Source organism: Bradysia coprophila, unplaced genomic scaffold, assembly GCF_014529535.1.
Source record: "Bradysia coprophila strain Holo2 unplaced genomic scaffold, BU_Bcop_v1 contig_94, whole genome shotgun sequence".
In the NCBI taxonomy this organism is placed as follows: Eukaryota; Metazoa; Arthropoda; class Insecta; order Diptera; family Sciaridae; genus Bradysia; species Bradysia coprophila.
Window position 1 is genome coordinate 4931316 of NW_023504022.1, and position 25914 is coordinate 4957229.

Below are 25914 nucleotides of genomic sequence, written 5' to 3' on the forward strand. Positions count from 1 at the left end.
GATCATAAAATACATAAATTTGCAATTACACTTCGTTTGCAATTCTACATATACTTTACACCAAGACAACGCATTTTGATCCACATTTCACAAAAAAGACTGTAAGACCGAACCGCCTGTCAGGTTTCTGCTATCTCCCATCATGTTTATCGACTGAAAATACGAAAAACATAAAATTATATATTTGTGTCCTGGAGGTATAGATGCTTGCAATTTCTCCATTATTACATAATTTTCTGAAGCAACTTTTATTGCACCGATTTTACAGCGAATTTTACTTATCGTTTCATTCTGGAAATAAGAGCGTTGTTAGAGAGGAATTGTTTTTATAATGAACGACCATGTGATTGAACATAAATTTTTCAATTTTTAGACTATTGCACCAAGCCGAAAGTAATTGTAATGGATTTGAATTGGTTAAGTTATGGCTGCGATTATCCCAGTTAAAACCGTTAACTATACAAATATGTATACGTTTCTCCATAGCGGTTATCTCCTACATTGTATAATGTTACGCATTTCCATTGCAAGTTGAAAGTGAAATTTTATGGATAGTCAGCTCGTCTGTGGGAGGCTGGCATTGTTAGTAATAGCCGAATTGTTGTGGTACTTCTGTAAATTAATCGGAAAATGTCCACAAGGTTCTAAGGGTTGCATTTACACTTTCCAACAATATTGTACCGAGTAAAGCAACAGCTTGGCAATACTCACCCATGCTACCATGCAGGGTTCTTGTTGTGGTAGCACTCAACTTATATAAGAACATGTCAGACCTTTGACTGCTCAATATTCCAGGATATTCCAGGGGCTCTCATCTGTATAGAAAGCTTCAATTTTGGTAGGACTGTGACACTATTTGCAAAAGAATGTTTTGTTTTTATGAACCTGTTTCCCGAGCTGTTTTCGTATTCGTCTGGTATACCCCTAGCGGACCTACAATCGCATTTTTCCCGCTTAATTAATACAGAAATTGTTTCAACTTTGATAGATGTAAGCTACATGCCCATGCACACATTTTGCTTTATTCTATTGCAAAACTATTACACTGACCCTTTGACATAATTTCCATGGAAATAAGTAAGAAAAACACACAGACCATACACCCACACTCCATAGAAGGATACACCTTAGTTCTATAAATAAATGTGCTAAACCATTACTGAAAAAACATTCAAATTATTCGTGAGCATTCCATTGATATTATGGCGTTCAGTATACAAAAATGCAATTTCCACGCTCGTTGTATAAAATGTTGTTGATTTGATTACGGCTCGTGTTAAACATTTATAACGAAATTATTTGAAAACGTGTAACCGTGTACACCATATTGTCCGCATTGTATGTTCGTTATGACCAATGTTACATTCAATCTTTTCGGACAAAAAAGTAGTGTTCCAAGCTTAATTTTTCGTTGTGTGTTACGATTGTTGTCTTAACCGCAGAGGACTTTTGAATTCGTTTGAATTTGACGATTTGTCTGCTGGCAACTATATGCATACATATAGCTAGTTATAAGAGTGCAGTATGACCGTTACACAAACAATAATTATAAATTACAATTCTTAGGTGTATTTGAATCGGAATAGAATCCATGTACCCGAGATAATAATACATATTGGTTGGTGTTATACACCAAAAAAGAGAACGTGGACAAAACATTTTATTAGTTTGTTCATTTTATCGATGTGGCAATATAATGGCTGTGTGCATAGTTATGTGTTTCTTATTGTGTGGGATGGGATTATGGTGTCATGTCTTCTTTGCAAATTATTTTCGATAAAAAAACATTCCGCAAAATGTTTTGTCGCTCTGGTAGTTGTAGGTAGGTAGTATGAGGAGTGAGAAGTGACGTCTGCTCATTTCACGATTTATTTGATTTGATGGAAAGTGTGATATTTAGTTTCCTTTAGTTTAAATCGATGAAATGAGTTTGTGATTTATTAATCGAATGTCTTGGGGTGTAGGTAGTCAAGTAAACTAATGTTTCATGTTCAGCGAAAGTGTTTTCCAGCATTTAATCGTTTAATGGCAATGCAACAGGTACTTCGTCGATCATTAGATAGATTACGAACCTGTATGTGCAGTATGCACCCATAACGGAATCTTTGGAGGAATGAGTTGAGTACCGAAGCCAGGACCGAAGCTTCGCGCTCGGCTGGCATAGAAGGTTATTCTAAAAGTTTAAGCGGCTAGCACAACATCTTCAACCAGATAACAGATGAACTGTGCTTTCTAAAAGCTTATATATGTAGAAGAAGGCCGTTGAAATCGTATTTTCATTATAGGAAAACGCACGCAAATATCACAGCCATTTCTCAATATTATACTCTGCTATGCATATCGAGTAGTAGCATTTCCATTAAAATAATCTGCACATTCATACAAGACGCATAAAACTTCTGTTAAACCAATTTCTCAGCATGACACATAATTTCACGCACAGAGCAATTTTCCTCCTTTCATAAATATTATAAATCTTTGCGAAAATTACAAATTATTACAATTATAATACCGGCAATTATAACCATATCTCGTTGCTCTATGTACACCCGAGCACTCAACATCAAATTAATCGCAGTATAAAAATACCCACATCGATTTAGCACGTGCTAATAAGAGATCAGAGTGATCATTGCTGATTAAACTGCTGGATTATTAGAAGATATATTGGTAATGATAAACGGAGTAAATTTTTTAATGAGTTCTCTTGTTGCCTGTGGTACACGTACGTTGTTGCATGAAAGTGTACATATATATATACGCTTCGCATGCACCCAAGACCCAGCAAGCAGTCATTTCATGTTTCTACCGTTTTATCGTTGGATAATCTTTTAATGATGGCGAATTGTTTTTATCGATGTTCAATGAATTACATTAGAAATTGGATATTCATCGAGTTATGTGAACTTCATGGAAAAGAGTAAGAGTGTTCTTGTACCGTTCGTTTTTGAATAATGGGTCAATTCAATTTATGATTTTTTTTTCAATTTTACTGCAGAGTTTCGGATTTCCTGGAGTTGCAGTGATTTCTTATGAATACCGAGTTGAGTTGGGCATTTGTTTTCACTCAGTTGTTTTTGGCCATTAAGACTCGGCTGTTTTCTTTTAAATTTTTTTTTTATTTTCCCGCCTAAATCACTCATACATAAGTCAATAAAGCAAGAGCTTATTTACATGAGCACACATTTCGTGGTACTCTAAACAGGGTACTGAAACTTGACAGTGTGTCACGCACAATTGTAAAACACTGTACAAAAACCATTTCATATAAAATAGTAGGGGTAAATCATTATGGTTCGTAAAGTTCGGGAGGATGGCGATTTCATACACTTTTGACATAAAATATATGGGAGAACTGTCAAAAGTTCACGTAATTACCATACTTACGAACTTTATGAACCATTATGGTTTACCCCTAATATTTGACAGCTGTCAACTATGACCACTTTTTGAATGAATTTGAGCCATGTTTTTGAAGCTTGCATTCATAATGAGTATGGAGGTGATTTTGCCAACATTTTTAAAAGATTCTTTAATACATATTTAATGACTTCAGAACTTAAGTAACTGAGTAACTACAAGGAACAAATATGTTCCTGTGCCCTATCTGTTCTTTCTCTGTTTGAGAAAAAATTGATTTTTTGAGGATCAATCCTAGGCTAGCTTACGAGAGAACTATTCGTGTTTCCATTATTCCTTCTTGAATTGCTAAAAATATCTCTGTGTTAAATTACGATCACCTCTTTATCTTGGAATCGGTTTATTTAAATCCAAAATCAATTTATTGTAATTTCTTTTAAAAAAGATTCAAATTCACGACTACTCATCCATTTTCATATCGATTCTATTAAATACAATAATTTAAACCATCCACGTGCTGCAGCAGAAACACCTTTGTTGCGATAAAAAGAAATCGTTTTCCATCTAGTCATAACTTTTCGAATGTTCTTAGTTCTTAGGTTCGATTATTATCAATTTTTGCTGTCATTATGATTGGAATGGGAAGGGTATTGTGCTGTTTGGTCAGCAGTTGTTGTTGGATGGACTATTATTTTGACTCTGTCATGCGAAGTAAATTTTAATTAAGTTTTTTTGTGACATTTTCGTTATGTGCGTTTTATAGTTTATCAATCACCAGCAGAACGTTCGTCACCCCCCGAGACAAGAATTGTTAGTATCAAACATTTTATTTGAAAGAGCAATTTTACAGGCGAGAGGTATTTACAGCCAAATAGATAAAATCTGTCGACCCGCATTGGACACCCACGGCTTGGATAATAATTTACTTTAAGTCGTCAGATGATATCTATTTGCAGGTACATATAACCACTACGCCTGCCTTCATCCCCAAATTGCTATTGTTAAAGTTGGTTTGAACAGAATATTAACCTTTTGTTGCTGTTGTTGTTGATGCCCTCTTCTTAGTCGGCATTGTCTCATCATCCATTTTATCACAATTCGGACCATTTTTCCATTTCGAAAAGTTATTCTTTTCTTACATTATTCTGGCGCGCGCTTTTATATTTATATTGTTTGATATGTTACAATTCGGATCGTTCATCTATTTATTTACGCTATGCAGCCCGTAATAAAGTTTATTTCAAATAATCGTGAGCTAATTTCACTCTTTTAAAATTGATTGCTTTGTATCTTCTACACAAGTTATCGGTGTCGGTAAATATGTGTTGCTGTGTGGATGGTTAATGTTCACATATATAAAATAGCATTTTCTTATGGTTCTTTATTGTTGGAATCGGATTTGAAAAGATTTAAACACATTAACCTGTTATAAGTACTTTAAATAAAATGATGAAACAAAAATGAAGCAAAAATTGGAACGCGGAAAGTTTTTGCAAGGCTAATATAGCCGCAAGATTAATTCTTAGAGACCTTAAACAATATTCGCTGCCATTGAATTGACTTTGTGGAAGTAGTTAAAGTACGCCTTTGGAAATGCAGTGGATATTAATGGTCAACATGACCTAAATCTAAAATTATACATTAGCCATTCCTATACAGTATTCGGTAGCCATTAAACATCAGAAGTAGATTACTTCTTGTATACAGTGTCAGGCTCAAGCAGTGTCATAGAAAATTTTAGATTTTAATACAGAAATTTAAATAGCAAATAAACTCAGTTTTGCCATCTCTTGAATTAGCAACCATTATTTCCGTGATCCTTCTAGAAGGGAAAAGCGATACATTAACAGTTCAATAACTAAAACTGTCACATCTTTACTTCAAAATATTTTCGTATGAACTTTACTACCTGCCCCATCCGAAACTCAACCATTACATAGCGTTTTGCCCCATGCGAAAATGATCCATTACATGTGGACTATTTTCGGATAATTTTTTTTCCATTTACTTTCCTGTATGGAAATCAAGTTTGTAATGGGGCAAGTAGAAAACCAGAATTCAGTGGATGCTGCTACGTACTTCATTACTTAAAAGTGTGTTTTTGAGCAACATTCTTCGGCAACGGTTTTTCGACAAGTGTAGTTGCATACCTTGCTTTCGGCTCTTCTCACTTGTCGAAAAAGTTACCGAGGCGTGTTACCCAAAATCACACTTGTGAGTTTGCTTTTATCACAAAACTGTTACCCCATGTAATGAATTACTTTCGCAGCACCCAATGTAACCTACTATCGATCCCACGGGATCATAGGAGTTGAGAAAATAAAAATGTTTTCACCTGAGTTTACAAGAGAAAAAAAGCCTACAAAGTTTGATTTCTGGATTTCGCCCTCACTTGGAAGGGCTGACATTTAGGGTATAGCAAAATGTCAGGATTCGGCACATTTCAAGTAAACCTTGGAACGAACGTAACCGTGTAGCGGTACATGTATCTAACAAAATTCTACTTTTGTAGGCTGTGTCAATTTATCCAACCAAATTACCAAACAAACTTTTATCTATAATTTCAATAACAATAACGATCTGCAAACTTCGCTAATTTGAGCGTAGTTATTATCTAATAGTTTAAATAACGTCATACACTAATCAACACAAGACATAATTTTTACCACACAACTTCAAGGTTAAATGGCTGTGTTTATTATTTCAATGTTAAATCGAAATCATTTTCCCGCGCCACAAGGTGTATTTTTCACAGCAAATGAATACACGTAAATGATTTAGTGAACAATGGCTTTGAAAATTGTTGAACAAAAAAAGAATTAATGTGATATTTTTGTTGGCCGCGGTGCTATTCGCATCCTGGTGTGCTAATAGCTAAATTGAATGTAAGAAGTCGATATAACCGTAGCTAAGTTCATGTTATCTATTTTACCGGTATTGTGAAAGAAAATTGATATCTCTTTGCAAGAAGCCTTCGCCCATATGGCTTTTTAAGTGATCTTTTAATCCGCTGAAAAAAGGTTTTCACGTCAACCTTGCATGAATCACCCTGGTGATACTCTGAAAAGGGTGAGAATTGTTTTTCTACTCTGTCCGTCATTACTATTATTTTACACACTTTTGTTCGAACGAAGTGATAGCGACTAGTGAAAATGGTCAACCGTCCACAACAAATGCGTATAGAACTTTTCAAACTGAATTTTATGCCCAAGGCTCGTTTACATGTGGTTGGTTATTGGTTACCTTGGCTTCGTCTCGGATCAACAAAATGCACACGAAAACTCTACTTTTCATCCCTAGTTATGTGAAATACCAGTTTTCGATGTGTTTTCTTTCAAAGTGCAGTGAGTGCACTACTAGGGATTTCGTAGATCGGACATTCGAATATAACAATTTTCAGGGCGACAAAAAAAACACTAGAGTGATCTACGGCCTCTCGTCGCTTTGACCTTAATTTTTTTACCAAGTTCTATTTTGTGCCATGAAACACATAACAGTGTCTTTGTACTCTACAATTTTTCACATAGAGAATACGTAACGAAAAAACAACTTTCTCGTTATTCGTACCCTTTCATGAGTAGCAATGGCTTCGTGGGTCGTTCTTTTGTTTTTATCTTTTTTTTTCTACTTGGGTGCAATTAGTCACTTCAGCTTTAAATAGCAAATTATCTTCGAAATTACGCAATTAATTTTTGTTTTGTTTTCAAACGTTTTTCTTTTCGCATTTTAAAAACTTATCCGTTTTCCTTTTCGATTACAAATTTCTCGGCTTGATGAAGAATTAAATTTACAAAAAAAAAACTCTTTCATCAAACACAATAAATAATCATATCGAAACCGCCATGCCAAGCCACACCACCTCATCAATTAACTGAATCAATACACACATTAATTTTCAACGAGATTTAGTAGCGCTAATTGAAAGTTTTCATTCTTGACTGTAAATTGATCACTATTTTCTCTCTCGACCGAACTGATATTTATATTTATTTGTTGCGAATAGTTCTGTTTGGCATGGAGCATAAATTTCCAATGGTAAAACATTGCCGTGGATTGTGGATATGGTTGTACAGTGTAATATATGCTCTTAAATGGAATTAGTGTTGCTATGCGTTGAGCGGTCATGTTAATGGGTATGCATTTGGTGTGTGTGTCTGCCTGGCGTTATTTTTTTTTTAGTTTGATTATTAAACTGTGATACATGAACCGAATACTGTTAAAAGGATTACATCGCTTTTTTTCATTAATTAATTGATATTGAGATGAAATCGATCGATTAAATAAATGAGAAATTCTGTTTGCATATTGAAATTGAACAACAAATCTAGATGAAAATTGCATGAAGGGATGAAAAGATGGAAGTCATCTGCTATCGACAATGACGACAAGAATAAACGATACGCTCTGGCTAGTGTTCTCTTTTATAACGACATAATGATCAAAATGTGGAAGAGATAGATTTTGTATCAAACACAGATGAAGTAGTAGATTGAATGATGTTTGTTTCGGTATGCTTGCCGTTTATATAAGGGTAAATGATTCTGATTAATTTTGTCGATAGAGATGATGGAAAATCGTTCAGACTTTCCTCCAGATTTACTGACTTTGGCTAAAAATTTGTTGAATTTCAAAGGAATTCTTTCAAATAACTATTCACACCACTTGTCCCAATCATAAATCATATCGAAAATTATGAGAATCATGTCAAATGAATTAATCAGACATTAAGACTTGTTTACAGATCAAGTCGTTTGTCTGGCTATAAACAATAATATCCGTACGAATATAAAATGGACAAAAAATCGAAACTGTAGGTACAGCTAGTGCACGATTTCTCGATCCAATATGTTTCATAATATCTATGAAATTGAACACAAGAAATTTTTTCATTTCTGTTCGATGCATTTTCTTATTCCTCGCCGGTAGAAAGATATAAAAAGTGCTCAACCAACGAATATTTATCATCTGCTGTGTGCAAGCAATAAATGCGAAATTGCAACAACAACGAAAGAAAAACTTGTGCATACCGTGGCTACACAGATACAGTTTAGTAGGAGTTATGCAAAATGTTAGTAGAAAAGTTTTATCGTCAGGTTAATGGTAGATCAATTGTAAAGTTCGTATTGACACAATGCAAAAATATGTGCAGGTCGTCGGTACATTCAAGTCCATTTGATATGAGATTTACGCTTTAACGGATTCGGAATGAACTGTTCGTTGGTATTAATCATAAAAACCTACCTTGCCGATGCCGATTAACATTCTAACGATGCAGACGTTGGAGTGGTTTTTCAGCCATTCACGAGTTCAATGGAAGTTCTGTCTGTTCGAAATGTGTAAGCCGTTTTCCGAAGGGAACAAAAAAACGGTAACAATCGAAGCACTAGTAGTAAGTTCCCCTTGTTTTATGTTCTCTGAGCAAAACAAAAGTTTCGCATTTACCCAACAGGCAATAAGAAATGAAGAAGTAGTTCCACTTAGATAGTAAAGGGAAAAAAGGTCTTACAAGCAAATGCGAACTCTAATAATAATTCTAATAAGAAACGATAATCTGTGATGTTAATGTTAGAATATGTACACGGGAATAAAGTGTGTCTCTCCAATCTGTCTTAACATTTACTTTTTCCATCATAATGGTAAGATTATCTCTGTTATACGTATACGTATATGTTGCAGTTTGCTAACAAACTAAAAGTTCTTTTCTTTCTTTTTTTTCGTCGACAGAGTTAATTTATGCAAATAAAATCTTTCCCATTTTATCTCGAACACAGGTATTTTTCAGCATCATGATTTTCGTATTATTCAATTGCACAACATTTTGCTGTGATTGAATAAACAAATATGCAAAATTAGTGCAAAGAGCAATGAATTAGTTATGACATGAAATTAATTGATTGTTATACCAGTAGAGATAAAACTTCGTTCGGTCCGAACTGAACGTGTTGTACGTTTTGCGATTATTCCGATTGTAATCTTTAAAATGACTAGGTGTTTGCCGAACCCTCATTTTCGGAATGGAAAAAAAAGTCTTTGCAAGCTATACGGACCATATTCACACACAAGCGAAATTCTATTTTGAAATAATCTTTTTTCAAAATCACCACAACTATAAATCGTCCAGCTCACAATGTACCAAAAATTTATCTCGAAAACATATCCGTGTATACGAACGCTTTTAATACGTGTGTACGTACATATGTATACACCGTTTACTTGGATACTTTAGCCATATAGATTGTGCAGAAATTTATTATTTTTCTTATTTTATATCTAATTAATAATAAATCGTTTCACATTTTTCTTAATCAAATTCTAATAAAATGTATTTAAGCTTGGCAGTAGTCAAATCGGTCTGCATCGTTGGAATATTTAATTTGTTAACCGTTTTTAGATTTAGTGGGAGAGATAATCTATGCGGAATGCACATTTTAATGCCGCATGATGGAGAAATATGTGTCTGTAACTGTGTGTATTTAACAGAGAATAGGTATATAGAGGCGCTGACCCACTTTAGGTTTTTCAAATTGCACTTACAATGGCTTTTAAGAATAAGGAAGTGGAAAAACAAATTTGCCCAGGAAGTTAATTTGCATGTAATGTTCTACTCTTTGATATAGAAAATTGTGTCATTTCTAATTAGAGTGAATTTGGTGAAGTAATTATGTTGCCGAGCCAATTTTAGTCTAATTTTTCAAATCATAAAATCTTTTACTTCATTTGTTGTAAGTAATTTTCGATATTAAATCTATTACTTCTTTTGTTTTAAGAGTGATATCGCCAAATCTTCAGGTGATTTTTTTAACTTTGGAAACAAGCGGTCTCCGATTTTAATGAGTGATAGCTCGTTGGATTCGTCTTTCAATTCTAGGAAACACGTGTCTTTCACTTTTTCTTAAAAAAAATTGTTTTCTTTGAAAAGCGCTCAAAAGTGAAGACATGTCAGAGGGTACCGAAAACAGTTTTTCGGCAATAACTCAAGAAAAAATTATTTTAAATTGTTGTAATGTTGTACGATTGTCGGCCTTGAAAAGACCTACAAGTGGAGTATACGCACCGCTTGGTGCTAGTTGATCCACTAGAGTTATGACTAGAAATGTAGTGAATGTTCGGAGAGTCCGCCTTCTCTGCAGCTTCGATGTACCACGGAACTGAGTATGGGGTGTTGTAGCTGGCCTCACCCACTATCGTTCCACATATAAATTAACCCAGTACTTTTTGGCTGCAAGCCTACAGAAGTCTTGAAAAAAAAGTTGGTGCCAAAATGTAGATTTTTTCCTTCTGTCTGAGGGCCCAACTTCATTTATATGTGCAACGATAGTGGGTGAGGCCAGCTACAACACCCCATACTCAGTTCCGTGGTACATCGAAGCTGCAGAGAAGGCGGACTCTCCGAACATTCACTATATTTCTAGTCATAACTCTAGTGGATCAACTAGCACCAAGCGGTGCGTATACTCCACTTGTAGGTCTTTTCAAGGCCGACAATCGTACAACATTACAACCATTTAAAATAATTTTTTCTTGAGTTATTGCCGAAAAACTGTTTTCGGTACCCTCTGACATGTCTTCACTTTTGAGCGCTTTTCACAGAAAACAAATTTTTTTAAAGAAAAAGTAAAGACCCGTGTTTCCTAGAATTGAAAGACGAATCCAAGGAGCTATCACTCATTAAAATCGGAGACCGCTTGTTTCCCCATCACCTGAAGATTTGGCGATATCACTCTTAACATACATATGGCTTTATAAGTGAATACTGAGAAGAACTAATCGTTTATTTTCGGCGCAGTTGTCGATAGCAGATGATTATCAGTTTCGTAGTCAAATTTCATATAGGAAATATTCATATTCTTATTAGGGCTCGGAACAGTTTGTTATGATCTGATCTGAATCTGGAAATAGCCGATCTGATTTTTTCAGATTCAGATCAGATCAGGCTGATCGTAATCTGATCTGAATCTGAAAAATTCAGATCGGCTATTTTCAGATTCAGATCAGATCAGATTGATCTGATTCAATGCCCTTACTCGGAAAAAACCAGGTTTTGTCAAATTCCAAGTTAGCGACGATGGTGTTTGTTTGTCCCAGTGCTACGTTTTGGGAATTTTCGAAGTAGCGTTTCGATTGTTACATAAAATTATGAATTTATGTTTTTTGCTCGATTTTCCGGTCCTCATCCACGAAAACAAAAAGTTTTTTCTTTGAGACTTTTTACAGCCTTATTGCTGCTACTTCAGTCATTTATTTCCTCCGACTTGTAGAGAAGATCGTGTAGGCTAGAGGCTTGTTGACAAAATAGTACCTTTCGTCACAAGTGATGAAGTGATGAAGTATAGTAAAACGTCATACTACATTCGGGAAATAATTTGATATTTCGTATCACGATGAGTAAAAGTACCTCGGGCAGGGGCCCTCGGATACTTTTACTCATCTGGATACGAAATATCAAATTACATCCCTCACATAGTAATCTACTATTCCAAGACAAACGATTTTATCTACAAGTTGGAGGAAATAAATGACTGAATATGCAGCAATAAGCCTGTAAAACGTCTCAAAGAAAAAAACTTTTTGTTTTCGTGGATTAGGACCGGAAAATCGAGTAAAAAACTTAAATTCATAATTTGTTATTCCACGGTCGAGCGAAGGGTTTCGGAACTCTTCAACATTGTAGAACCACCACTAAAGTTTTATAAAATTTCCACAATATGGTGGCAAAACTATCACTGTGATTTTCCAAAACCTGTTCAATCGGAAAATTTGCTACTGTCTCGTGTAACGGACTAGTGGAAACGACTGAAGATGGTTAGACCTCACTAACCTCTGACCTTCAATAGATTCAGAGGTCGAAACAGGTTGCATCGAACCGCGGAAAGGGAATAGCCAAGCTCTGTTCATCAATTTTATGATTTGTTTGTTTACTTATTCAGTTTCAGAATATATTTTATAAGCAACGCAGATCTGTAACGCAAAAAACCCCGCACAGGCGATTCAATATCACTTTTTTACAGTGTAAAGTGCATATCCAACGGACAATTCACGTAGATAGTTACCGATACTTAGATCTTACTCAAATTAACAGATACCAGATCAGATTCAGATTGATCTGTTTATAAATTTCAGATTTCAGATCAGAATCAGATCAGATCAAAATTTTCAGATCAGATTCAGATCGGATAAATTTCAGATCAATCTGAAAAAAATTCAGATTGATCTGATCTGTTCCGAGCCCTAATTCTTATCGTTCAACTGTTTTAATCAGCAGGCGCGCGAGTATTAAAATCTTTCTCTCACTCTCTTATAGGATAATACGGGCTATATGACTTGTTTTGATACAGGTTATGGAAAAGCCTGTTTTCGTCCTTGTGTGAAAAGATGGTAGAGAGGGAGAAATATCGCTACTCTACTCTTATGTGATAAAATGCATGTGGAACGAATAAACAAACAGAACCCACGAAAATAATAAAAGTTATTTTGAGTTAAGTTTACTAGAAAAGCGAGATGATAGAGACATTGTCTCAAAGAGTATATTTCCAATAAGAACGTTTTTGCGAAAAAGAATGAATTTGGAAATGAGATTTTGAAGAAAGACAATTATCGTCGTCGTACTTTAAAATTGATTATAGGAGTTTCACGAGAGTGACATACAGTTTTCCCAGTGTGTTGACTTATTATCGATCAAAATTTAATTGCAAAGAATAGTCTTTTACATTTTGTTGATCCGAGGTCAATAATCTAACAAAAAGAAGACGTTTCATTTTTATCTCGAGTAATGCAATGGATTTTACATGTTTTTGAGCTTAACGTCAATTTACTTTTTATCCCAAGGAATGTAGTAAGCCACTTTCGACCTTAGGGAAAACAGAAGTATACAAAACTACTTGATCGAAAGAACGGATAACTGGCTGCAGCACACTACACATTACCGTTAAATTAATATTTTCAATTTTATTCAACACATTTGTCTTGTTACATTTAATTGAAATGCCATAAATTCAATTATATGAATGGTCGAACAAAATCATTTATGACTTTGGTGCCACAGCGACTGTTGTTAAAATTAATTTTGAACGAACAAACCTGTAAATTACAATTGAGCAGTGAGTCTAGGAAAATTGTTATTCTTTTGTTCTTATTGTATGTGGCGGTATGCTTCTACATAAATATGAATCAGCCAGCAGAATGCTTTGTTTCGAGTACAAAGGGTGTAGTAGTTTTTCAGCAAACGTAAGGTTTCCATTTCGATGCTCTACAAAAAAAAACACTTTGAACAAAATAGAAATCTAATTTTTCCTCGCCCAAGGCAAGGACTGCTGGTGTAACACAAAACTGTACTCATATATAGATTTCCAATTTGTTTACTAATGTGTAGCTGACAACAAAGATTTATTTGACCTGTCACTTACATCTGTTATCGACAACGACGAAAAAAATAATGACAAGCTCTGTGTAACATTTTTCTTTATAATAGCAAAATGCATGTTAAAAAAAATTGAAGTACAAGATTTGAAACCAACCGATTAATAGTACATTACTATACCAGTGAAGTAATTTGATATCTCGTATCCAGATGAGTAAAAGTATCCGAGGGCTTCAGCCCGAGGTACTTTTACTCATCGTGATACGAGATATGAAATTATTTCACGTGTAAAGTATGGCGTTTTACTTTACGAGCGAGGGAAAGGGTCTTCACTAGTGAGGGAAAGCCCACATTACCTCACTAGTAAAGTAAAAATACTTTAATCGATTACCCGGATATTAATACTGATCATATGCTGGCCATCTGTAATAAATTAAATTTGGTCCAAAATTCCATTTCAATTTACATTACTCAGGTAATCAGGCAACTTTGCAATTTACGAGTTTGCACTACGACTTTAACCGGTATCATAGGCAAACAACAAATTTAATTTGCACATCTATCGGAGAAGATGATGCATACCGTCCGGGCCGGCAATTTACCTATCATATATTCGCGCTGTGGATGTATATCATCAATAATCGCATCAATAATTTATTTCTGAAAAGAAAATTATTTTAGACAATTTAACGAGTGTTGAAGCAGCAGATGTATAAAAAAAAAGTATTCACTGCGAAGGACGAGACGTTTAACAATTTGGATACTAGAATGTAACGAGCGCATTTCAGATTTCGATGTTCAATTAAAACGATTCGATCAAATTGCATGACATGCAGTTGACTATACCTTTAGACAAACACATAATGCTTATCAACCGTTGGCACAAATTATATTGACGAATCGTCGCAATGATTGTAATTGAAAACTTTTTTTTAAAAAAAACTTCTTCTAAATAATCTGTCGATGATCGAACAGTTCAACAGATTGCATATCATTACGAAAACGAATATTAGCAACTAAAAGATTGAACTGGAGTAGCTGGCTGTTTGGTATCGCTTAATCTGATTAATAAAAATACACAAACGGTGAATAGAAGCATGATTCCTTAAGGGCGATCGTAATAAGGAAATGCAGTGCAAAGCCACAAATTGATCGTTTGAAAAAAAATTAAATGAAAAACGAAAAGAAATCTTAAAAAAAAACGATTACATAAGATGGTTCAGTTTATGTATCCCCACAGACATAGACGTGCATATTAAACGATTTATGGTCGGACATGATGTGATCAATCATAGTTGTTGGATCGAAGTTTTTTGCTTTTTTATGTAACTCTGATCTGCAACTCTGTTCCGAAAATTTATTTCTTGTCTTAGTGTAGACGAAGGTGTTCTTTAAACTCTTCATCCTTGGGTGAAATGACTGACTTAACTTTTTCCCCCTGGAAACTTTCCCAAAATTCTCAAACAATAAATTCAATATGACACGCACGATTCTATATTCCACCAAAACGGCAGAAAAAAAAACTTTAAGTCGCCCGGTAATCATTACAAAACGTAAACTGCATACAATCGTGTAGAAGGACACACATCCAGACATGCCATCATATTATAAAAATGTGCAATAGCTCGATTTCCCTGCTCAAAAGTGTACATTGACTTATTCTTCCCTTTAAACTGAATAAAAAATCCGGAAAGCCATTCATCTTCCCAATGTGAAGCGAACGGTACACATATAGTTTCATAGTTCATAATATACCGTTTCCATTGATGTGAACTTATGTGCGGTGTTTATGAAATTTTTAGTTACCGAGTCAAGAGCACCCCTTAGAAACTGAAATTATTATGTGTGTTTATGGAAAATAGCACAATGAAAGTCAACTATTTCGTTTTTATACCTGAATTAGATTTATATTGACTGACTGGCACATGGTACACACCGGGAGGATATATATCCATTATTATGGTACTTGTGTACCATACGACATATATGTATTCATTCATATGCGCTACGTGTACTATTATATTGAGTAGAGTGATCTTCATTAAAATGTTATTTATTTTTGTTGTTGCTATCTTTTGTTGTTATGTACACAACACACCGTCGTCGTCGTATTTATACATTTTTTCCGTGTAATCTGATTCAGGCATTTATTGGACGACTCTATGAATTTTTGTTCAGCAATGGATTTGAAAAGATTTATCGTCTGTTTTGTGTGCAGTTTTATTTTCGATGTAATTTTCTTTCATTGAATTTAAATCGTTGTAACGATGATACGTATACCACCGACGTTTAAACTGAATTTATGGATGGGTTGCACATTTAGTCAGCTTCCAATTTTCGGCTTTGGAGACTCTAATTTTAACTAGTTTGATTTCCTAGAGAAATTTGGAATGACCTGAGTTCGTGAGGATAGTTTCGAAAGGGATAGAACTTTCGACATCGTTTCACAATTGAAGACACCTTCATTTGTTATATACTGAGCGTTTGTGCTGTGTCTCGTATCTTAATCCAATCTACTTATTGCCAACTTTAAACCAGATCCGATTCATATGTCTTACACACTCAGTTCGCATTACTTCTGCATTTTCATTGATTCGCACCGTTCGTCGACTTTGCATTTCATTGACAATTTTCGTTCGCATCGACACGTAAAGGCGAACCGTCTCGTATTTATCCACACAACATTTTATACCCTGAGAAAACCGCAAGCTCCTTCCGTTTGGATTGACTGAAATTGTGGAAAGTAAATTTATGAGAACGGCGAACTAATAACATTCTCGTTGTGGTAATAGCGTTTTAAATTGGCTTTTTTCAACGATGAATGTGATGCGACAGTGATCGCGTTATTGCATTTGTAAATCAGTGGTAACGGATTACGTTGAAGTGAAGACCGAGAGTGACAGATGATGGTGAATTTCTGAGGATTTTTTTTTACCATTTTTACTGGATTTCCAACGGACTAACATCGATTTTTAAGGATTTTCCAAGATTTTTTTTAGTTTTCTGATGAGTTTTTCTGAGATTTTCTGATGAAATGATTTTCTAGTTTTCAACGGATTTTCTAAAGATTTTCTTTTGGCAGACAAAGGATTTTCTATGACGATCTGCCCGTCGGTGAAGACAGTAGGTTAGAAATTTTTCGAAATTTAGTTCACTCTTCCAGCCAGGATTTAATTTCCCAAGGTCACACTTCCAAACCATTGAACCCCGAAACCTAATTCCTAAACTTAGCTCAGCAATAAAAACAGAAACGAAAACACAATTCCAAAAATGTAGTGTCATAAAATCGGTATAATACCAAAACTCACATATAATTGAAAAGTGTAGCGAGAAGGTCATCCATTCAAACACGAAATTTATGTTTCGGTGTGACCTTTAAAAAAATCGTTGATATTGGGGATGAATCAAAATATTTGTGTTGATGTGCGATGTAAAAAAAACTATTAACATTTTAACAGAGCACCGAAAGCAGCAGCAAAAACAAACTAGTCAACAAGTCATCAAACCACTATAATCATAAACAATGTCATATTATACCCTAACAACATAATATGCATATAGTGTAGCTGAACGATGAAATGTAACAGAACCGAATTCTAATTTAAATGAACCCTCCCTTCGTTCTCGCTGTCGATGTTATATAATCATTTTGTGCCCCTCTGCTCGAAGTTTTTTTTTATTTCTCTTTTGTAAAATATTGACTCCGAACCAACGTTGCTGAATGTTTGTGTTCGGATTTCGTACAACTCCTTAATTAAACGGTTCGTTAAACATATTTTAATAATCGTCAATTTCACATCAATCATTTTTCACTAAAACAAACCGAATGAGATGCGACTTTTCGATGACAAATTATACGTTCATCGATTTTCGCTTCAATATGAGTGTTCAGCACAATAATGGGAAAATACTCAGCCAATTTTCGAGAGATTCCATCGACAAAAAATTGGTTCATAATGCTCGTCGCGAAAGTAACCAAATTTTAGTGTGCTCATTCGATCACATTATCGACTGAGAAAACATTTCCAAACGTAAGATTCGTGGTATAAAGTCTCGCAGGACACTTATCAGTTGCTTGCCATAAACAATATTTACCGTGAGAGTAAAAATGTCGAAAATTTCATCAATCCGGCACAATCATGCCCCGTCTCCGATGCAAACGGTACATTGAGTATTTATGCATGAACTCGACGGCGACGACCGAGACAACAATACATCGCGACGCCGATATAGCTGTTAGCTTATTGGGCATTGTGAAAATCTGATGGGCGTTTCCCGGTGACTGGTAAACTACCCACTTTTACGAATTTTTGGTTGTCAGTGTGCACTCACACACATCTTAGCAGAATACGTTTCACAGTAACGTTGTGTACGAAGGCAACCCTAAAGAGAAAATCTGTTAGGGGAACGAATACCGAAACGGTTTTGATTTTTCCCAAAGTTTTTGTTATGCGACTGGTTTATGATATAAGCAATACTGATGTGTACGTTGAGAATGAGATGCTTTTACGTGTTATAAGCTAACGTGCAAGTTCTGAAAATGTGTCACAAAGACGTAATCTTATCCTTTAGTTAATGTTCAGAGAAATATTACATTCAAAGATAGTGTGACATGTAAGCGTAGTGGTTAATTCACTGTTACACATTCAAGTGTAAATAACCATACGAAGCATCCGAACACACCATAGCATCATATAATATCTATGCAGAGAGGAATAAACGAAAGAATGACGAATAAATGGGAAAATGAAAATCGGAAAATACACAGTCATGCCAGCAATAGTATCCATAACACTGAAAATGAAAATGTTGTGATTGTGTGCGTCGCACACCACAATCGGCATTATATGGAAAGAAAAAGTTCCCCATTTATGATGTACATAAACCGCCATATTCGAAATGAAAAGAGGATAATAGAAAATGTTCGTGGTGCTTCTTTCGGGATAAAAGAAAAGTCAAAACGGAAAATGAGCATTCGCATCAACCATATCACCAATATTGTGCCACGGATTTTTAATGTAAGAATATCATAAACCGCGTAATTATGGTTTTATGTACCTTAGGGGGATATGGTTTTCGTTACGGCGAAAAAGTATGCTGCTCGGTTCCATCCCACTCATTCATCCACGGGAAAAATCATCCACCCAGTCATCTTCGTTCAACATTTTATGTTTACCATTATCTATGACTTAGTGGTTTTGCGAGACAATCTTTGAGTAGATGAACTGCTGAACGGTATACATGCGAAATGAGATTTTTCTTTATATAAATTGCCATACTATACAGTCATGACTACCCTGTCAAGGTACATAATTCAAGTCTCATTATATACTATGGGTTAGTATCATGTAGATGTATAATGTGAGTCCCTTCAATGACATGTTTTCTTTACGGCAACCGAAGAATATCAACTTTAAAGCTTTGAAAGGGAGGAAGAAGAAAAAAAAACGTTTCCTTTGACGTATATTTCTTTCAAAACCAAAAAGAAAATATTTTTGGAATAAAATTATTTTGTTTTACTTTATGGCAATTACAAGCTGTTGATATAATGGACTTTCATCAAAGTAATAACTTTTTAAAGTGACGCAAAGGGAATATGGTTGATAGGATTTCGGCTGTGGCTTTTAACGGAATTTTAAGATTAAGTATGGTTGATCTGGGAGCACCTTTTTAAACATCGAGAAATGTATTTTCCTTCATTTTTACTCCGTAGCAAGCGGCTGACGAGCTATAGGTAATTTTAGGTAGAGATTTTCAGCTTCCATACTTAACCGACAACGTCCTTCGACCAATGAAACACTGTCAAATTTTCCACTCTTCTCTGTAACCTGTGGAATCCACCGACCCATTACATAGTCTACTGTGCGGCTTCACTTTTACAGCTTTTGTTGAAACATACATTGGGAGTTTACCTTTACCTCTAGACAAAGTCAGATATTGCAGCGTCAGGGATCATTCATAAAGTACGTAACGCTTTTTCAGTGCTGTCATCAAAATTAAATCCTAAATAACTCGAGAAATACGCTCAACGGGAAGTTAAAACTAGACTCCATCCCCTTTTCTAATGGTTTTAACTTTGCAGGAAGCGCATTTCTCGAAATATTTGGGATTTAACTTTGATAACAGTGGTGTGCAATTTATTAATGATTAATGACTAATGACAGTCTATGCAGACAATGGACCTTAATAAAGTTTTTTTGGTATGCGGTCTGCTGTCCCAATCGAGCAATGAGTTGGTGAAAGAAAACTTAAGTTTCTTAAGTTGGTAGTCTGTTGACCAGAGCTCTAGGCAAGGCAACGCAAGGCTCTAGGAATTGTTCTGTTGATACTAGCCTTCACGTATTATGAACATCTGAGGATCTACCATCTGACTTTCGTGGAATTAAAGCGTCTTCGAATATTCCCGTAAAAACTGGGAAACTCTAGGAAACACACCAGTTAGTAGGAATCAAAGGATCACATATCTGAGATAGTCTTCCATTCAGAGCAGAGCATTAAAGTCTACCTATCTGAACCGTCAATCCGAAGATCACACGATCAGTTGACACAACAATAGCCGACAATCAAATCCCATGCACCTAATCTTCATGCTTACACACCTCATCAACAAATGCATTCACAAAAGCATTACGCTACGCACAACTAACATCACACCTAACGCAGAATGTCTAATCCAAAAGGCACTCAGCTAACCGAATAAAAAACCATATCACAAGCATCAAACCAAACCAAAGTCATCTTTAACGCCATCATCGTCATCATCCATATAATACAACACTCACACAGCATGAACAACCCTCTCGAAAAAAAGTCAATGCCATTCAGTCATTGAGTGCTGAACGTTATACACATAATCGTCGAGAATATGTACAATCGAACATTATAGGGTAACTTACTCTCGGATTGTCGTGTTGCGTGTGTTTCGGGCTCTTGTATCGGTGAACGGGAATAAACGGGAGTATATAAAGCGGTGAAGAAGACGAAGGTTTTTTTTGTTTGTTCTTTTATCGGTATGCCAGTTTTTACGTATCATCAGTGTTTGTTCAATCGAAGTGATTTTCTTATTGCGGCTTCGCGTGAGACGGCTGAAGGAGTTGAAGTGAGAAGGAGTAGTTTACAAGAAATCGTTTCTGTAATTATTTACAAGGAAAATATCAATGGAAAATGAAAATGGTACTTGAGTTGGTACAAAGGGATGTTATGATGTTTACCGAAGACAATGACTCAAAATATATCGGTCACTCTGAATGTGTGTGTGGTAGTGTAGTAAATACATGAGGGAAATTCCATTTTCTTAAAATATTTTCCAGCATTTTCAATGCTTAACAAATGGCAACAGCAACAACAACAACTATAGCAACAACAAATTTCAGTTGCAACCTTAAACATAGTACTAGTACCTATTATGTACGAGAAGACATTGTTTTATCTCAACTGGCTGTGCTATGCATATAATTGCGACAACATACAACAAACCACAATGCTATATGTGCAAAACAACACTGATGTGCCATTCTACATGGAAAATATGAAAATTCTTTTGAAGGTGTCTCTTTCACTATTGTATAGACATATTAACATAAACCATTTGACTTCTAACCAGATAACATCTCGTTTCGCATTCATAATTGTGTGTGCTGGTGTACGATCCTCGCGAAATTGAAAAAAAAATTATGATTTTGCCTGTGTCGCGAGAGAAACTGTTCGTCGTGCGGTACGAAATTTGAAAATTTTTGTCCGTTTTTTTTTGGTTTGGTTACACGTTTCCCGTTTTGCCAATCAATTTATTTGCTTTGTTTGATCGAAAGGACGTCTTTGCAATTTGACTTGAAGTGAACGGATGAACGGAAATGAATTCTTAAAGATTTTCTCGTGCGGATTATGTGCAATTGAAAGGTGTTGAGTCACAGCAATGTAGTTAAGTGAATTTTGACCGAAAAAATAAATTAAAATCTGAATTACAATAATGTGAGATAATGACACAACAAATGGAATATCAGTGGTTGGTCAAACCAGAACCAAGGATTTGCATTCAAAGGAATATTTTCAGTGTTTCATCAAAATATCTTCGTAATTCGTTGGCATTTTATTGATATAGAATTTTGTGGATAGCTAAATTAATGGAAATTGGTTTTAGCGTTTGAGTTTTGTAAATTCCGACGATTTTTACTGTGTAAAACGTTACCAACAAAGAATTTTTTTTGGATAAATTAGTAGAAAACGACACTTTTCACCGGAAATAATGGATTTATCAACTGCATATCGATACAATCAAAATATGATGGAATATTATACATGTAAGACGGCGTTTGATTGATTCATTGATTGATCTGAATTGCTTTTATTGTTGTGAATGTTTTACTGGTGTTCATGTCTTAAATGCACTTTTGATAATCAAAGGAAAAACTTCTGTAATCATCCGTTTACTTAGAAGTTTAAGATTTCTGTTTGTAATTCTGAGAAATGGAGAGATTGTAAGAATTTCTGACGAAAAAGTCATCTGTTATCGAGAACGACGGCAAAAATAGGCTTTGAGCCCTGACTGGTGTTATTTTATAGAGCAAAGTATTAATCAAATTTAAAGAAGTAATAGATTTGCTGGAAAATCCTAGATCATGTTTTAAACAAAAGACGTACCAGATCGTAATACGATGATACGCTCTTCATTCAGGGCCTAATTTAATTTAATTTCAAAATTTCCAAAATTTCACAAAAATTCTTAAAATTTCTAGATTTTGTTTTCTGTTAGGTCTCACTCCAAAGCAATCAGTTTAGCTAAAAGATATGGTCAAACAAAACTTTGCAATGGAAGAAGGCAATCTTAGATGAAATGACGAAAAGTGATAGGAAAATTTTAAGAATTTAATTACCTTAAAATAGGCCCTGTTTTCATTTCTGGACCGGGAAAACGATTTAAATTCAAAATTTTGTTCTTTTACTTTGCAAAGAAATTTCATTTTATTTTCGTGATTTTCTTAAATTTTTTTTGCATGATTCAATGATTGATGTACAGCGTCACTGTAACACCAGTGTCAAACAGTTGCACTTAAATCATTTTTAATTATAATTTCACCAACAAAGACTTTCTTTCTGTTCGTCCGTAATAATTGGCACTGAAATTATTTACGAGTTGTCTTATCATACCTCATTAGCTGTGGTCTCGACACTTCATTAACTGAATCGCAAGGCACTAATATGCGTTGATGACATAGAATAATTTTGTATGATGTAGCATCATTAGTTGACACAAAATATTTTGATTGCAATTAAAATGATTTCTCTCTTTTGCTTTTATTTGATTAATTCTCTTTTCTCGCGTCATTCGCCACTTTGGTGTTCTGCGAAAATGTTGCGGATACTAATTGAAATGAACGGTTTGACTGTTGTTAGGTAATTACTTATATGTCAGGCAGGGTTTTGTCAATGGGATATTCTTAAATTGAACTCCAGAAAGTTGAACGCATTTGATGATCCAATCCACATTATTCTACACAAATATTTAGCAATAAATTCTTTAATTCTTATATTCTCGCTAGCAAATTCTGTTACTTCTTTTCATCTAAGTATTTGCAACAGCTCAAGAAAAAATCTTTTACTTCAAATGTTTAAACATCATTTTTCTAAATAAGATTGCACCAGTCAGAGTTTATCTACAATGTTTGTTGTTGCTGTCGATAACAGATGAGACACCATATCTGCAAAATATTGATGTATCTTGTAATGATGAGTGTGCCGTCGGTACAGCGTGAAAGAAATGAAAATTAAAATCTTGATTTTGTTAGCTTGAAATATTGATGCGATAATCCATACCTTAAACGGACGTTAACGACAAAAGTAAAAGATGAACATTCTACGTGTACCTTCGTCTTATCTAACACAAGCATGTAAGTAAAATATTTTATTTCAATCTGCCGGATATACTAATACATCAAAGCAAGTAGTAGATCGATAAATAATCCTGGGAAATAATCATTCGAAGTTTACTTCTGTGACTTCCGTTGCGTAAACAGTTAATTCAAAATCATGTACTTCATTACATTTAACATTCATTTTGTTATATCAATCGACTCTTGTCATTTGCATTCATTTGTCGTTGTTGTTGCTAGCAGATCGTTTATTATTTATTATCATATTTGGAGAAGATCCATGAAACTTCAAATTTACACTCGGCGTAGAACGGATGTCATGACGTATTTATTATCTATGTATGATAGTCAATGAACGACTTTTGCTTCATGTGAAAAATGTGAAATTTCCTAGTTTTTTTTTGCACAAATATTGACTCAAAACTGCTTGACGTCATTATCTATTGTCAAAACCAATCGCATAAATCAACAATAAATTCAATAACATCCCATAACAGAAGCGCATTTGGCATTACCGAGTATGTAATCTCTTTTGAAACGACAATTAAATTATCTTCAATAATATTTATTTAGGCATTCATTCCATAACCAAACCACTCAACTATCATTATGACAACATCAGCATTGAGTTTCCGTCGGTTGCCAAAGGAAAAATATTTTTATTTGTACACTTGAACACAATTGAACAACATCTCCGTTATTCGATTCACTACGGCCAACATCTCCCCTTAAAACCGTATTCCGTGTACGTACGCATTACATATAACTTGAGACAGATTTCGAATCGAGATTAACTCAATGCTTTTACTGGTCCTGTGGGGTTGGCAATTTTCGGATATTCAATATTTTGATGTTATGCGTGAATAATGTCCCGCTTAATTGAATTAGTTGTCTAAAAATCTACTACTAAGTAGGTTCTTATTGTCATAAAGCTGAAAATGATAACTTAATCAAATTCGCATTTGAATGAGTGTTAGAAGAGGGAGGTTTTACTGCGGCGGTTGCTAAATTACTCGTGAGAAATAAAATTTTGTATGGACGAGAGAGACGAGGCATCGACAACCAAAGATTCGGCTAGATGTAATGTTTCAACCGATGAAACCGGAGTTTAAAACAAAAAACTAAAAGTCGCTGTATCTCTTAAGTCCTACGTTTTTATTGGCTGAAAGTAATTGATCGACTTGAGGTAATGCGCATCTGTATTTCCTCGAGGGAAACGAGCTGCCTGTAGTCTGCTAACACAGAAGATACTGGCACCTGACAAAATCTTCTTTCATATTCCATGTTAACTTCCTTGAATGAAACGTCGAGTTTTACCATCCGCTGCTGTTCATTTCCAAAGTTTTGCATTTCTTGAACCTTTTTAGGGAGAAGAGTCCAGGATATTCAGGTCGCTTAGCTGAGGTTGATTCACAATTAATTGAAATTAATTTTCTTACGAAAGGCCAGACTAAAAGACCATCCAAACAGCGTTCTCTATTCTTATGGTGCAAGTGAATCCAAGATAAACCAACAACCATACCGTACCCCTTGCACAAAATATATTTAATGAAACAGATTTTCGGGGTAATAATGACCGATTTAATGTCGCTGATTAGACAAGACATCAACACCAACTGTTATGTGTGTGGAAGCATTACATGCATTTATACATCAAATACACGGTATCAAGATAGCCAATTTAACAGTAGGGTGAGAGTGTTATTAAAAAAGGCAACCATTTGTATGCCGATGGTATCATAAAAATTCTGATGAAAGAGTTGATAAGGACAGAGATTATGTGTTTTTTTGGTGGTTCATACGAGACTGTTGCAATCGGTTGCAATAAAATTAAATGTCAACTTAATGGCTGCTCATCATCGATAACGGAATAACACATCTGGGCTAATTGAAATCGGTTTTCGCTCATTACAACTTTGATTATGTTTGTTCACCACTCAAAACGGAATGATATGATAGAGTTTGTGGTGTCTCGTAACAGAAATTACCATACATTTTGCGGGTAAATTTTCGGTGAATGTAAGGAATTCGGAATTCTATTTCATTCAATTTGAAAAGTTGGTCTTTTCCGGGGGGAGACGAGTAACAGAAAATGTAATTTAAATGAGCAATGAGCTGAGGATTCTTTTAATATTAAATTAAGGGAATAAATCCACTTACCTGGTGCGAGATCTGTATCCGATTTCACTGGAAATTTTCCAATTTATCAACGTTTTCTCAAAAAACATTTAGATGAGCGTGACTAATCCGTCGAAGAATAAATATCAAAACAGGGCTTCAAATCCGAATCGTAAGAATCGTGCACAGAGCCAAGCATTTTATTTTTTGAAA

At 34.9% G+C, this 25914-nt stretch overlaps 1 protein-coding gene across 11 annotated transcripts in view; it reads left to right on the top strand.

Annotated features, from left to right (window-relative positions):
• The window catches only part of LOC119085060 (paired box protein Pax-5), a 77660-nt gene that overhangs the window by 20514 nt on the left and 31232 nt on the right, over positions 1 to 25914 (top strand). For 2 of the 11 annotated variants that reach the window (XM_037195296.1, XM_037195302.1), the window contains exon 1: positions 20558 to 22014. The exons of the other annotated variants lie outside the window; for them this stretch is intronic. In XM_037195296.1, the coding sequence (XP_037051191.1) occupies positions 21960 to 22014 (55 nt within the window). In that variant the 5' untranslated portion in view covers positions 20558 to 21959. Of the gene's footprint in view, positions 1 to 20557; positions 22015 to 25914 lie in introns of those variants that run through there. 11 annotated transcript variants of the gene reach the window in all.